The sequence below is a fragment of the Osmerus eperlanus genome, chromosome 19 (assembly GCF_963692335.1).
Source record: "Osmerus eperlanus chromosome 19, fOsmEpe2.1, whole genome shotgun sequence".
In the NCBI taxonomy this organism is placed as follows: domain Eukaryota; kingdom Metazoa; phylum Chordata; class Actinopteri; order Osmeriformes; family Osmeridae; genus Osmerus; species Osmerus eperlanus.
Window position 1 is genome coordinate 1,908,455 of NC_085036.1, and position 15,981 is coordinate 1,924,435.

Here is a 15,981-nt window from a genome sequence, read left to right on the forward strand (position 1 = left end):
GGTTTTTATAGGGTGTTCGCATTTGATTAATTGGGTGTGCTCAAGCCTTCGGCGAGAGCACAACCTTTGTTCTCTCACATATATATTTATTTATTATTATTATTTATTTTCGCCCCCCTAAGGATCAGTCAATATTTGGACTACATACACAACGGCGGTGTCAAAAGGTTCGTCTTGGTAGCGATTGCGTTGGTTGTATTTTTATTTACGTTCCGTTACATGGTTTAAGTAGAAATTGCGTTTTTGTGGTGAAAAGTGAAGCTAACGGTGGCTAATTTGCTAGCCACAGTCACTGACGTTACTAACGTCACTACGTCACTAACGTCACGAAAAACGCGTGACTACCTGTAGCAGAACATTCGTTTCACATCTGTTAACTTGGGGGATAGCTAGGCTAACTATAGCTTTACTGCAAGGCAGCTGCAGGAACGCCACAAGCAAAGAGGCATTAGACATTACTAATGTCATGATGCTAATGCTCTCATGTTAGGGAGCATGAGAGCTCACATTTGACACAATTTCTGTGTTTACGTGAAACTCTAGAGTGCAGACTGAAACGCTTAGAGTGGAGGGCAGCTTCGGATGTCGTTGAAAAAATATTTATAGTTTGCCAGCATTGCCACAATTTTCGCTCTTCATGCTTAATTTTTGGATCAATAGATAGCTAATTTTGTGCTGGTCGTAGACAGTTGTCTGTTGAATCCAACAGACGTACACATTTGTTCAGAGCCCCACGAAAGCGAGACAAAGTCCAACTCTCGCCCCATAGAGACCAATGCAAATCTGGTGACAAAATCGTCAGAGAAAGCAAAAAGAACAAGATTTTGAAACTGCCGGTAGAGTCGTATTTCTGACCGCACAGAAATATGAAGGACATCTCTGGTTTCTGCAGAGTCTTGGGTCTCGGAAAATATCCTTATTTTTTGGATTGGACGTATAGTTTTGCGTCTAGGTCAACTTGTTTGAGGTGTGGATGCTAGGTAAATGTTCGTTTTTCTCTCTGCCTAGCTCGTTAGCCATCACAGCTGCGCCATCACCGTGGCAACCAAACAAACACGCAACAGGAAAGCAAAAGGAACACGTTTTCGAAACTGCAGGTAGAGTCGTATTTCTGACTGCACAGACATATAAAGAATATCTCTGGTTTCGGCAGAGTCTTGGGTCTCGGAAAATATCCTTAGATTTTGGATTGGACGTACAGTTTTGCGTCTAGGTTATAATTGTTTGAGGTGTGGATTCTAGCTACCTTTCTCTTATTCTCTGCCCACAGCGCGTGAGCAATCATAGCTGCACCATCACCGTAACGACAGACACGCGCCACTCAGTCTCTCACACAGGTGATTGGTAGGTTTACTTGACCATGAGAAACCCGATTACTAGCAATTGTCGGTTTATGCCAATAATACGATTACTCCGTTTACATGTGTAATTAGTTATGCGATTACTCAATAAACGCGTCTACATTTACATTTATTCATTTAGCAGACGCTTTTATCCAAAGCGACTTCCAAGAGAGAGCTTTACAAAGTGCATAGGTCACTGATCATAACAACGAGATAGCCACAAAACATTGCGAGTAGCCAAAACATGAAGCACACATTGTGAACAACCAAAAATAAGTGCCAAAGGGAAGAACCATAAGAGCATGTAGTTAAACAAGTTACAATTAAACAACATGAACTGCTATAAGTGCAAGTGTACCTGTGTAAAAAGCAAGCAACAATAATAAAAACAATATATCACAGCGAGTACAAAAATTTAAGTCAGTTACCACTAACCACAAGAGCAACAAGTCTCTAAGCAAGAGTCATTGTGATCCTTGAGGAAACTAACATCGGGTCAAGCGAACCATTCCTAAGTACCGTTGTACTCCCGGAACAAATGCGTCTTGAGCCTTTTCTTGAAGGTGGAGAGACAGTCAGTGTCTCTGATGGAGGTGGGGAGTTGATTCCACCACTGGGGGGCCAGACAGGAGAAGAGCTTGTGTTGGGACCGGGCGGTCTTGAGCGGTGGGACCACCAGGCGGTTGTCTGAAGAAGACCGTAGGTGACGGGTGGGGGTGTAAGGCTGCAGGAGAGACTTGATGTAGATGAGTGCAGTCCCGTTCACTGCTCGGAAGGTCTACATGATTCTTTTTTATTAATCGTTGTATGCTCCACGGACAAAACTTGCACCATCATCCTTCTGCAACAGTGTCGCCGTGTCTTCCTGTATCGGCCCTACTGCTGTATGTTTCATTCCATCAACACATTGAATCCTACTAAGAAAGCCGAGTAAACGCACTCAATGCACACATCTGCTACTGCTATTACTATCCCAACTATAATTTCAGCTGATAAGACTATAATATTCTTTTTATGACTAGCTAGCCTAGGCCTACTTCTTCTTCTGTTTAACAGTTCAGCTTTCAGCTTCTCCCGCATTGTATTTCAGCTCTTAGCGTTGTTAGATGATGCAGTTCAGTTTCCACACTGCCTCTTTTGTGTGACTCACACATGTCTTGACATTCATTTCAGCTTGCGGGTATTTTCTCATTTCTGTATTTTCTGCAATTTAAGAAAAATAATTTCATCTTTCAGCATTCCAACGCATTTTCAGCAGGAAATGCCTTTCTAGTCTTCTTATTCTTCTTATTCTATTTCTTCCGTGGCACGTTTCAGCGCCTTCAAATCTTCAGCTATTAAAACCGTTCAGCTATCAAAAAATTCTGCAGTTTCAGGCCATTCCTGCTATGACTTTTCAGCTTTGTACCTCTTATGCTTGAATTAATATAAATCAATATTAATAATATTTTTAACATGGTTTTCCAATGGAGTTTACTTTCAAATCCTCTCAAACTTCTTTAAACTTCTTCAACTTCAAAATCCTTCTTCTTCCTCAATCTTTCAGCTAGAGCCACCATTTAAACTTTAAAATGTTGACAAAACCCTAAACTATTTTTAAATAATTCAGCTTTTTGATATCTATTCAACTTTTTTCAATATCACTGATTATGTTTCATGACTTTTTCCAAGCCGTTTCTGAGATTTACATGGGTGTTTACGTGAAACCCAGAGTGCAGACTGAAACGCTCAGAGTGGAGGGCAGCTTCGGATGTCGTTGAAAAAATATATCTAGTTTGCCAGCATTGCCACAATTTTCGCTCTTCATGCTTCATTTTTGGATCAATAGATAGCTAATTTTGTGCTGGTCGTAGACAGTTGTCTGTTGAATCCAACATACGTACACATTTGTTCAGAGCCCCACGAAAGCGAGACAAAGTCCAACTCTCGCCCCATAGAGACCAATGCAAATCTGGTGACAAAATCGTCAGAGAAAGCAAAAAGAACAAGATTTTGAAACTGCCGGTAGAGTCGTATTTCTGACGGCACAGACATATAAAGGACATCTCTGGTTTCGGCAGAATCTTGGGTCTCGGAAAATATCCTTATTTTTTGGATTGGACGTATAGTTTTGCGTCTAGGTCAACTTGTTTGAGGTGTGGATGCTAGGTAAATGTTCGTTTTTCTCTCTGCCTAGCTCGTTAGCCATCACAGCTGCGCCATCACCGTGGCAACCAAACAAACACGCACCAGGAAAGCAAAAGGAACACGTTTTCGAAACTGCAGGTTGAGTCGTATTTCTGACTGCACAGACATATAAAGAATATATCTGGTTTAGGCAGAGTCTTGGGTCTCGGAAAATATCCTTATTTTTTGGATTGGACGTACAGTTTTGCGTCTCGGTTAACTTGTGAGGTGTGGATTCTAGCTACATTTCTGTTATTCTCTCGTATAATCGAGCTAGCTGCGATGGCTCTCCATAACTAAAAACGGTTCGACTTTTTTTCCACAATCGACCAAATTGGCCAAACAAGGTATGTACATTGAGCTTAAAGTGTACATAATCTAGCTAGATCGTTTTTATTTTAGCAAGTTTCACAGAAATCTGCAAAAATCGAGGCTCAAGACTGTCATAGCTGACCGTCACGAACAGCCAAAAACCGGGGCTGGGGCATGTGTTTGCTGCAGCTGGCGTTAATCCTACGAACAAACGCTTCCTAACTGGAAAGTTTTTACTTTTAATTGACGATATTGAACACAGATGTTAAGTAAATTGTCTTTACTCTAAATATCTTCTCCGTTTTCAATTTGAAGCAGTAAATCTAACACAGTAGGAATTCTCCCACGACATCCGCTCGCTCTGCTTTGACTAACAAATATGTTCTCAGTCCACCATACATTAGACGAGCTAATTTTCGAGCACTTTCGATACAAGATACAGGCCATGTTAGAGTTGAATTGTGTGGGCAATGTAGAACAGCAGACAGATTTGAAATATGATCTTTTGTTATGGCCATTCTAGTGACACTACGACTGTCATCATACGGCGAAACCAGGTCACATAGCTAGCTACGTTTTTCCAGACATAATATTCGTTACCTAGCTACAAACAAATGCTTCGTAACTGGAGTATTTACTTTTTATTGGCGATATTGACAACAGAGGTTAAGGAACTTGTCTTTAATCAAAAGATGGTCTCCGTTTTCAATTTGAAGCAGTAGATATGGCTTAATGTAGAAAGTCTCCCATTGCATCCTCTCTCTAGCTTAGCTTCGGCTACAGATGGACGACAATCACTATGCATGCATTATTCACGCCTACGGTGTTAATACAGTCTGTAAAAATACCACTTTGACACACTTGCAAGATGATCCGCTGGTTAGATGTAGCATGATCTTATTTACTACCCACAATAGTTCAACTTTTTTTGCAGCAGCATTTTAATGAGTTAGCTCCAGGTCCTCTCTAAAATACATTTCAGACCAATTTGAAACCTGAGCAAATGACTTTCTACTAAATTTTCAAATTCTTCTGAATTATTTCTCTTTTTGCATTGTTCTTCTCTTTTCTGTAGTTTTATGCCTTCGTCCAGCTCCTGCCCCTTTCAAAAATACCTTTCGGGCGCTTTGAAGCTTCAGCTTATAACTTTCTACTAAATGTTCACTATTTTCAGCTTTTTTAGCATGGTCAGCTATCCCCATTCAGGTTTTCGGCATTCTCACTGCTGTTTCGCAGGAACAGCCTTTTCTAGTTAGTTATGCGATTACTCAATAAGCACGTCTACATGATTCTTTTTATTAATCGTTGTATGCTCCACGGACAAAACTTGCACCATCATCCTTCAGCAACTAAGTGTCGCCGTGTCTTCCTGTATCGGCCCTACTGCTGTATGTTTCATTCAATCAACACATTGAATCCTACTAAGAAAGCCGAGTAAACGCACTCAATGCACACATCTGCTACTGCTATTACTATCCCAACTATAATTTCAGCTGTTAAGACTATAATATTCTTTTTATGACTAGCTAGCCTAGGCCTACTTCTTCTTCTGTTTAACAGTTCAGCTTTCAGCTTCTCCCGCATTGTATTTCAGGTCTTAGCGTTGTTAGATGATGCAGTTCAGTTTCCACACTGCCTCTTTTGTGTGACTCACACGTCTTGACATTCATTTCAGCTTGCGGGTATTTTCTCATTTCTGTATTTCCTGCAATTTAAGAAAATGCGTTGTGCGTTGTGACATTAGCTCCATTGACATTAGCGAGACATTAGCGAGACGTGACGCAACAGAGGCTACGTGGGGTTAGCCTCTGTTGCCCGGGCAACACATACTACAGTGGTCTATGATGCATCTGTTTTCAATCTTTAAAATAAACATTCCTCACAAATACATTTTCGTTGTAGGATTTATTATGACATTACATTACAAGTAAACGATTTGTGGGTGAAATTATCATTACCTGTGGTTTCAAACCAGTGTTGCTCACTGCAACGCTGTAGCCTACGCGAGACACTACAAAAACATCTACACAGCTGTAGGAAGTCAAACGGCGACAGAACATGTTCGGCACTCCCCTTACTTAAATCAAAAGTCTATCTAACTGCTAGCCTTAACTTCATTGCCACAGCCTAAACTTTGTCAATCTGTTTAATTAATTTCAGCCTAAACCGTACAACGGAACGTTAAATCCAATTCAACCAATGCAATCGCTACCAAGACGAACACAGCAGTAGTCTACTGTACTGTAGTAGTACAATTTACCGGGGCAGCTTCTCCACACAGGGATAGCGCACTTTGCGTTGTTACTGTTGTTACTTAATGATCGCTACCAGTGAGCTTTTCATGAAAGCGATTTTCCACTAAATAAATGTCAAGCTTAGTTACGTTTTTGGGGGCATATTTTCAATTAGAAGATGGTACTGTTTGAATCGCGATTCAATCTTCTACTGCCGGTAACGTCGTTGAATAATCTTCAAAGGGGGTTCTTTATTAATGAATGAATGCAATGAGTAGGCTAAATGCATGAAAATATCACGAGAAGGGAAAAACTTAAAAGGACGTTTACGTCATAGAGATTAGGTCAATTTTTACACCGGTCTGCCAAATTTATTCGTTTTGATTCAACGATGAGGATGCCTTTTGCAGGGGAAATGAGAAGATCTATTTCATTCTACACTTCACTCGTATTTTCAGTTGTAAATGAGCAGCAAAAAAAATGCTTTTAAATCTATGTAATCTTTATAAATAATAAGTATGCATTTTTATATAAAATATACAGAAATATCAGTTTTAAAAATGTCATTCAAAAAACGGACCCCTGTGCAACCGACGCAAGCAAGCACACCCTACAATTTCCCCAGAAATTGTACCCTCTCTAGTTGATGTTGCTTTCGGTCATGCCTGATCATCCAGCCGGCTGTGTGGTTGAGCAGAAATGCGTAGAACAAAAACTTTTCTTAATCTGCAAGGACACAATGGTTGCCTGAATCCTTACTTTCATGAGTCGGCAATCCTCGAACTTAAGAGTTGAATTGCATTTTACTGTTGATGTTGTTTACTGTAGTTTTTTTTCTACAGGTACACTCTTGCACTCTTGTGGGGAGTTTCATGTTGTTCAATTGTAACTTGTTTAACTGCATGCTCTTATGGTTCTTCCCTTTGGCACTTATTTGGTTTTCCACAATGTATGCTTCATGTTTTGGCTGCTCGCAATATTTGGGGCTATCTCGTTGTTATGATCAGTGACCTATGCTGTTTTGTAAAGCTCTCTCTTGGAAGTCGCTTTGGATAAAACCGTCTGCTAAATGCATAAATGTAAATGTAAGAGTGATTTCCGTAAATCTGTTCCTCGGACAGAAAAGTTAGCCCAGTTATTCCCCACCTACTCCCTTTCCAATGTCCTGACACACCTTGTGGGTGTGGTGGAGGGGTTAGATGTGAGCACCAGTGTACTAATTTGGTTCCAAAGAGATAGGAGGCTAGATTCACTGCATTATTTAAAGCGTCTATATCAAAAGATTTCCTTCATCTTGAGAAGTGGAGATGATTGAGGCCCAGCCTTCAACATGAATGTCATAGCAACCTTGAAGTTTCCTTCCCTCCCAGCCATCCATTTGTTTAAGGGGGCCGTTCTGGACAGAATTGAGTTCATTACTGTACTGTACCTTTCCCCCCAGAATGTAAAACCACATTTCTGTTTAAGACATTTCATAAGTATCTTTATTGTTTTTCATACAGTATATTTGTTGTATCCCACCCCCCTCTTTCCAGTCATTTTAACAGGCTCAAGCTGTTGTTTCAGCAGGTAGTCTAAAAGAGGGACATTGTCAAAAAGCAGGCTTCTTACAGTATGGCCATTACTGTGAAGGCCAGACAAAGTTGTCAGCAAGCTGTCATGCTGGTCATGCAGCTCAGCTTGTTTGTTTGTTTGTTGTTGCCTGCAGGATAACAGCCTACCCCCTTCCCTCTGTCTTTCTCCTCCTTTCCGGAAGGAACTGTACCACACTTTGTGTATTTGTGTGCATGTGCGTGTGTGTGCAAAAGCCAAGGCATGTATTATGCCGATGTTAAAAAAAAGGGATTGGAGGGAGCTGGAGATGACTTCAAAGGATGAATTTGGCACAGATACTTGCATCATACAGAGGATCATGAAACACTTGTTAGCGCCGTTAAAATATCCTTAGGAGAAATCATACAAATGTAGTCATTTTTGGAAAATGCGACTTAGGTTCTAGCTCTTACTGTCTATATATCCACACATATCCATATAACTAATATTCTGATACCTCAGTAACCCTATCTTTACTAATTATGTACATGTTTTCCTTATGTTTTCAGGAGTCCAGCTTGTCCATCTGGCTGTACTACAGTGACAGCACTGCCTCCCCTCTGACCTTGTTCGACCCCAAGGACTACAACCTGAACGCCTCCACACAGGACGACAAGGTGGTTAGTGTTTCCCAGGAGCCCCAACAGCGCTGGCCTGTGGTGGTGGCCGAGGGAGAGGGGTCTGGGGAGATGGTGCGTGTGGAGATGACCATCTGTGAGATGTGCCAAAAGACCAAGCGCAAGAGCGTCATCGCTGCCGCCCCGGTGTATGTCAAAGTCCGCTTTGGCCCTGAGGAAGACTCAGAGGAAGAGACCGAGACGGAGCCAACTCCTGTCACCAGGCGGCCGCTGGTTGTTGATTCCAACGTCGGTGGTGGAGGCTTTGAGCAGCCGGCAAGCGTGCCCATAGACTACACCAACTTCCCCACCATCAGCAACCAGGAAAGGCCCACAGAGGGGGAGGAGGAGGAGGATGACGACTTCATCCACTCGCCTCGCAGTATGACGGACTTGGAGATCGGTATGTACGCCCTCCTTGGGGTGTTTTGCTTGGCCATTCTGGTGTTCCTCATCAACTGCATTGTGTTCGTCTTAAAATACCGCCACAAGAGGATCCCCCCCGAGGGCCAGGCCAACATGGATCACTCCCACCACTGGGTGTTTCTGGGTAACGGACAGCCACTGAGAGCCCAGAGTGACCTTTCACCCCAGCAGGTGGAGAGCCCGAGTAATGCTCTTGAGGGAGTACAGACTTGTTGTCACGCTGACCACCACAGCAGTGGCAGCTCCCAGACCAGTGTTCAGAGCCAGGTGCATGGCCGGGGCGACGGCAGCTCTGGGGGCTCCACGAAGGAGCCCGGAGAAGAGGCAAACTCGCCCACTTCCAAGCGCAAGAGGGTGAAGTTCACCACATTTACCACTCTCCCCACGGAAGACATGCCCTACAACTCCATCCCCATAACAGACGAAGAGAACATTCAGTGGGTGTGCCAGGACATGGGTTTCCAAGACCCAGAGGAACTGCACGATTACATGCGCAGAATAAAAGAAATAGCCTGAAGGGGGCGCCCTGTGGTATCCCTCAGCGCTTTCTAAAAAGACTTATCCTTTCTATTTTTCACTTTAGAGGAAGATAACTTTTCACAAACAAACCAAGGCCAACTTTTGGGTTCATTTTTCTTTCATTCTTTGCACAGTGCTGTTTCCTGTAAACCTTTTGAAATAAACTTGTGGAAAGCCAAAGACTGGACTAGAGGATTTAAATTGCTAGCAAAAATGGCTTTGTATGCATGTCCCTTCCATGCCGGGAGGGGAGTGAACTCTCAATGGGAAGTACAAGTAAGCAAGCACTACTACTGCAGATGGATTCCAGCTTTCCCATTAGGGGGCTTAGTTGCAAGCCTGATATAGAAAGGAGTGTTTTCAGTGTGGTGGGTTGGGTATTGGCTATGTGTTTGTTGGTTATCAAATCTTCAAGTACTTTCCCCAACAAAGAGGCCTTTGATATGCAGATTACCATTTCAAAGAAACATTGGTGAGAACCATGGTTTTATCATAGACAACATGATGGACACACAATTGTCAAAGACTCTCATTAAGAACCATGTCATGTTTGGGATTCATTTTGTATTTTCTTTTTGGCCAGACTAGGGAAACATTCTTTGATGGCAAAATCTTCATCGTGGTTTCTCTTGGTGCACTACATTCTATAATTTTCATTCAAGGTCAACAGAAAATGTTGCTACATTTCTCATGTAGTCAAAGTCAGTACCCTACAACTGGTTCAGACTTGTCCTGATCAAGTCTAATGCCTTATAGATTGGATTTTACTGGTCACTACTAAATACCATGCAAACACTTTGATTAGTGGCAGTGCAGAGGGAAACAATTCAAAAATGATCAAACTGGTCAAAGGTCAAGTTACATCAAAAGAAGACAAGAGTTTGTATATTGTGAAGTTTGAAGATCTCTAACATTCGTTGCATGAAAGGAGATACCGCGGCACAATCAGCTATTTTATTTCCAAATTTGTAAGTGTTTGTATTGTAATTCTTATCTAATCAAACATAGACAATACTAAAGGACATATGTTATCATGCATTTCATGCATGCAGTGTCAGACCTGACCTAACACCCTTCCTATTATGTACATACCGTGTCAAGCTGACGCTCACTTAAAACTCCAGTTATTCACACTGCTACGGTGGGGGAAAAGCTGGTGAGTATAGGGATGTTGCCAGCTGTATTTATAGAGTTCCTTTGCAGTTTTTACTAATACTGTCCCATTGTACAACAAGACCTGATGAATAAAACATAAAAAGCAAAGGAACTCTCTTCCCACCAGTAAGACTACCCCTCCATTCATTTCCATTCCTTTGTTTCATCGTCACCAGAATGACGTCATGTTTTTGATCACGCACCATTTATTTTACATGAAGTCACTTTTAAATGTGTTTTCCCCCCCCAATTAAGTCAAATAAACATGATATTTTAATTCAACATAGCCGTAGCTGTTGGCCTAATAGATACGTGGTTGATAAGACCAGAGGCTGCATTGTACAGTAACTGGTTTAAACCATTACAGATAGCCGTACAAATGTGAATGCCATTGTAATGGAGGTGTGACCATGCAAACGTTTTACGTTTCTCAGGACTAGTTTGTTAAAAAAAAGGATAATGATACAAGTTTTGGTTAGTGAAGCTGCACAAATTAAAAGTATTACAAAGAGGCTTAAAGCAAACTGATGCAATTTGTAGTTGAGGGTGTGTAGAACAGTTCATTAGTGTGTTGTGTTTATAAAGCACTGAACAAAGACAATTCTTCTAAGGTTTTGCTCTACTCTTTTCAAGAGTGAATAATAACATCCAGGATGAAAATTACAATTCCCTTTTGTTTTTATACTACATGGGCTTGGATTTAATTGTTTTGGTAACAAAGGTTATATCCAAACGGTATCTTACATACCTGGCATTTAGTTTCTTTCATCTCATTATGAAATTGATTTACTGCACACCATGTATGCATTTTTATTTTATACAGTAACTATACCCCATTAGACTGTTTAGTCTAAATATTTATGGACACAATCTTGAAAATCATAAACGGGACAATCCAAGCCCTCACTTCAATCTTTATATTACAATAGGATGGAGGTTATTAACAGTTCTGACACATATTTTCTTTAAGACCCAAAGTTTAAACTCACATTTCAACTAATGGTGTCTCAGGATGAATGTATGATTCTCAACTGTACTTTGATCATCAAATGGGTATTTCTTCTCTTGTACAATAGGTACTACCTTGGTCCACTTAAATTGGTGCCACTGCTTAACAGTAGTGGGTGGAGTTTCTAATAGCAGCTTTTTATGATATTTGTGTGATATATGGACTATCCAAGTTGATTTTGTCTTTCAAAATATCACTCATAACCATGTATTCAAAACATTTTATGGATCGCATAATTTGTATACTTTTCCTCCCTCATGTATATATATGTAAATGCATTTTTTGTAATGTGACTTGGTGAAGGTGTGCATACTTGACATTCTGTGTTTTCTTCAAGCTGCTACTAGAGACTTGACCTCCTCACAACATGTTGTTGAATACTTTAAAATGTACTCCTATGAAGGCCAGCAGAAAAGCTGGACTTGTTGGCTGTGCAAGGCTGCCACTACACTGATGATAATATGTTCATGTACAGAGCACTGTTCAATTTCCTGTATTCTCCTGAAAAAAGAAAAACGCTTGTATTTCCCTATCCCTTACATGTAAAGTACTAAAGATAAAATACAATACATTAACTATTTGTCTTTTCCACTCATCATTTTGCTCTAAAATTCACTGTTTGGATTGACAGGAATGCATCATGTCGCAAACTCAACAAACAAATAATGATTTGAAATGGTTGTGCAATTAAACATCATATTTGTGTTGTCGGAAGATCAAAATATGGTTGTTTTTCAATCAATTCTGTGACCCAACACTTGGGTAGCAATAGCAATTTTTGGATGCTTCTACTGTAAATAATTGATTTAAAACAAAATTAGAGAAGCAGCAGTTCAAGCAATTGTGTAATTTATCAATAAATGTGTATATCTGGTATAGTACTGGCAATGTAAAGTGTGTTGTCAGTTGAGGAACAACTACAGTTGAAGCTTTGAGTGGGGAACACACACTTCTTCTCTGTACTTCAGCTAAAGTCGATACATGAGCTTAACACGGACCAGGGAACAACTTTACTTTGAGGGTGAATGTTCTGTCCACTTCTGGATTCCAGAATCAGCTATAAATCCTGCTGTCATAAACCTTGAGGTGGTGTATAAGTCCTGCAACTGTTTCTGTGGGCTCATTGACCTTAAACCTTCAAGGTAATTTTGAGATTTATTGGTACCAGTGAAGCCAAAAACAGAGTACAATGTTTTTCCAATGGATCATGAAGTGAATTGAGCTGATAGTGGCTCAATATAGTGAATTTGCTAAAGTAACATTGACATTAAATATACATTAAGTGGTGGTGATGTAGTGTCTGTACTAGATGTTTCAAAACCGGACTTTTGGAGAGAATGGATGTCACTACTGTTAATGCAATCATTCAATACTGTCCTGTGAAATGGCCAAATGAATGGTAAGCAGATGTATGTCTTTCGGAGGAAATAGTTCATTTATACACAAAACGTATTTGGCACACAGTCAGGTGAATCAGCAACAGAACAGTGCATAGCATCTTGGAATACTGGCAGCATATTCAAACACAATTATGGTCAAATCAACATCATGTCCTCTAGAACCATGAAAATAATGTGCAAACTTGCTTGACATTGATAAATAACTAAGTTATATTTAATTCACCATAAGAGGTAGGATAAGTAGACGGTATGACAAGATAAGTAATGATTCTTAAAAACAAAAGCATATGCAAGCAAATTTAGAAAGAGCTATTCTTGACTATATCTACTTTGTTTGGAAGTGAATGAATAAAGAATTTGGGGAAATGTTTGCCCCATTTTCCCTGCTCTCCAAATGCAATTATTTGATCAAAAAAGGTTCGTAGATACTTGAATCGATAAACTGAGCACCGTAAATGAAACTGGTTGGCACAAATAAAAAATAATTTCTGAGGCACAATATTATACAGCATGTATATTAAATCCAAACTGTTTAGAAAACAACATGCTAATGTATAGTTTGGTAGCAATACTAGGGCTGGATTTCCAACACTCAACTAACAGAATCCTACTCCATTTACTCTCTTACCCTGTGCATTCATTAACATCAAGGTTCATGTCTAACATGAACTTGTTAACACATTAATGAATAATTAACGATAGGTAGCTATTTCTCAGTTTCCTCAAAACGAGCAAAGGGTTAAAATAATCACTCTCTTGACTGCCAAAAATATTGGCCATTCTAAATAATGCATTTACATATGCACACAGACTGTATAAATAATAAAATTAATCTGCTTATCCATTTGAATGTTGGGCTGAATATATAAGAACAACCACAAAATAATGGAAATATCAGACAAAGAGTCTGGAGCAGTTAGGGAAAGGTTATTTCTGTTAACATGGTTGAGTACCTTTACCTTGCTGATGTGACAGGTAGAAAAGGGCTCTCAGTCCCACCTATGCGAAATCAAACCTATGCCAGAATGTAGTTTGATTTGCAGGGAAGGTTAAATTACATTGCAGTAGGATTATGTAATGAGCATTACTGTAAATACAGACTTATGATCAAAAAAACTGCTGGAACTAGCTCATACCATGGCATACAGCCACGTGTACATAATCAGTCAGAATAATAAAGCTAATTGATAAATGCAGCAATATATGTTTCAACTGTTGCTCATAAACAGATTTGAACAGAGTGGGGGGGGTTATTTTTGTTATGTAGTAGAGCTGAAAGCATTGAATGTTACATTTATGTTAATTTGTGAGAAGAAAATTGAATCATTCAATCAAGTCATGACATTTACCTAAGTAGTATCTACCATGAAATTAAGTTATTACGGGTAAATGGGGTAAACTCCAACTGTGGTATGTAGCGGACGGTGATGAAGAGCTTTTGATGTAGATGTAGACATGTGTGCATATCTTCTCATAATTGAAGCACAAAGACCAGATTGTGATGTATAAGGCTTTGTCTCCACCCGAGGTGGGAGTGGAGGATTGCTAGGAAATGTTTGAGGGTCATCTTTAAATAGACTTTTCAAAAGTATTGTCCCTCTCCTTCATAACTGCAATATATATACAGTGCCTTGCGAAAGTATTCACTTGAATTTTTCGACCTTTTGCCACATTTCAGGCTTCAAACAAATATATAAAAATTTAATTTTTTGTGAAAAATCAACAAGTGGGACACAATCATGAAGTGGAACAAACTTTATTGGATATTTCAAACTTTAACAAATAAAAAACAGAAAAATTGGGCGTGCAAAATTGTTCGGCCCCCTTAACTTAATACTTTGTAGCGCCACCTTTTGCTGCGATTACAGCTGTAAGTCGCTTGGGGTCTCTATCAGTTATTTTTGCCCATTCCTCCTTGCAAAACAGCTCGAGCTCAGTGAGGTTGGATGGAGAGCGTTTGAGAACAGCAGTTTTCAGTTCTTTCCACAGATTCTCGATTGGATTCAGGTCTGGACTTTGACTTGGCCATTCTAACACCTGGATATGTTTATTTGTGAACCATTCCATTGTAGATTTTGCTTTATGTTTTGGATCATTGTCTTGTTGGAAGACAAATCTCCGTCCCAGTCTCAGGTCTTTTGCAGACTCCATCAGGTTTTCTTCCAGAATGGTCCTGTATTTGATGGCATCTTGCCATCAATTTTAACCATCTTCCCTGTCCCTGCTGAAGAAAAGCAGGCCCAAACCATGAAGCTGCCACCACCATATTTGACAGTGGGGATGGTGTGTTCAGGGTGATGAGCTGTGTTGCTTTTACGCCAAACATAACGTTTAGCATTGTTGCCAAAAAGTTCGATTTTGGATTCATCTGACCAGAGCACCTTCTTCCACATGTTTGGTGTGTCTCCCAGGTGGCTTGTGGCAAACTTTAAACAACACTTTTTATGGATATCTTTAAGAAATGGCTTTCTTCTTGCCACTCTTCCATAAAGGCCAGATTTGTGCAGTATACGACTGATTGTTGTCCTATGGACAGAGTCTCCCACCTCAGCTGTAGATCTCTGCAGTTCATCCAGACTGATCATGGGCCTCTTGGCTGCATCTCTGATCAGTCTTCTCCTTGTATGAGCTGAAAGTTTAGAGGGACGGCCGGGTCTTGGTAGATTTGCAGTGGTCTGACACTCCTTCCATTTCAATATTATCGCTTGCACAGTGCTCCTTGGGATGTTTAAAGCTTGGGAAATCTTTTTGTATCCAAATCCGTCTTTAAACTTCTCCAAAACAGTATCTCGGACCTGCCTGGTGTGTTCCTTGTTCTTCATGATGCTCTCTGCGCTTTAAACGGACCTCTGACACCATCACAGAGCAGGTGCATTTATACGGAGACTTGATTACACACAGGTGGATTCTATTTATCATCATTAGTCATTTAGGTCAACATTGGATCATTCAGAGATCCTCACTGAACTTCTGGAGAGTGTTTGCTGCACTGAAAGTAAAGGGGCTGAATACTTTTGCACGCCAAATTTTTCAGTTTTTGATTTGTTAAAAAAGTTTGAAATATCCAATACATTTCGTTCCACTTCATAATTGTGTCCCACTTGTTGTTGATTTTTCATAAAAAATTACATTTTTATATCTTTATGTTTGAAGCCTGAAATGTGGCAAAAGGTCGAAAAATTCAAGGGGGCCGAATACTTTCGCAAG

The 15,981-nt window shown here is 40.2% G+C and overlaps 1 protein-coding gene across 2 annotated transcripts in view; it reads left to right on the forward strand.

Moving 5' to 3' along the window:
• tmem132e (transmembrane protein 132E) overlaps positions 1–11,952 on the forward strand; it is a 248,769-nt gene extending 236,817 nt beyond the window's left edge. For both annotated transcript variants that reach the window (XM_062485497.1, XM_062485496.1), the window contains exon 9: positions 8,158–11,952. In XM_062485497.1, coding sequence (XP_062341481.1) covers positions 8,158–9,207 — 1,050 coding nt within the window. In that variant the 3' untranslated portion in view covers positions 9,208–11,952. The remainder of the gene's footprint in view (positions 1–8,157) is intronic.
• The last annotated feature ends 4,029 nt before the right edge of the window (positions 11,953–15,981 follow it).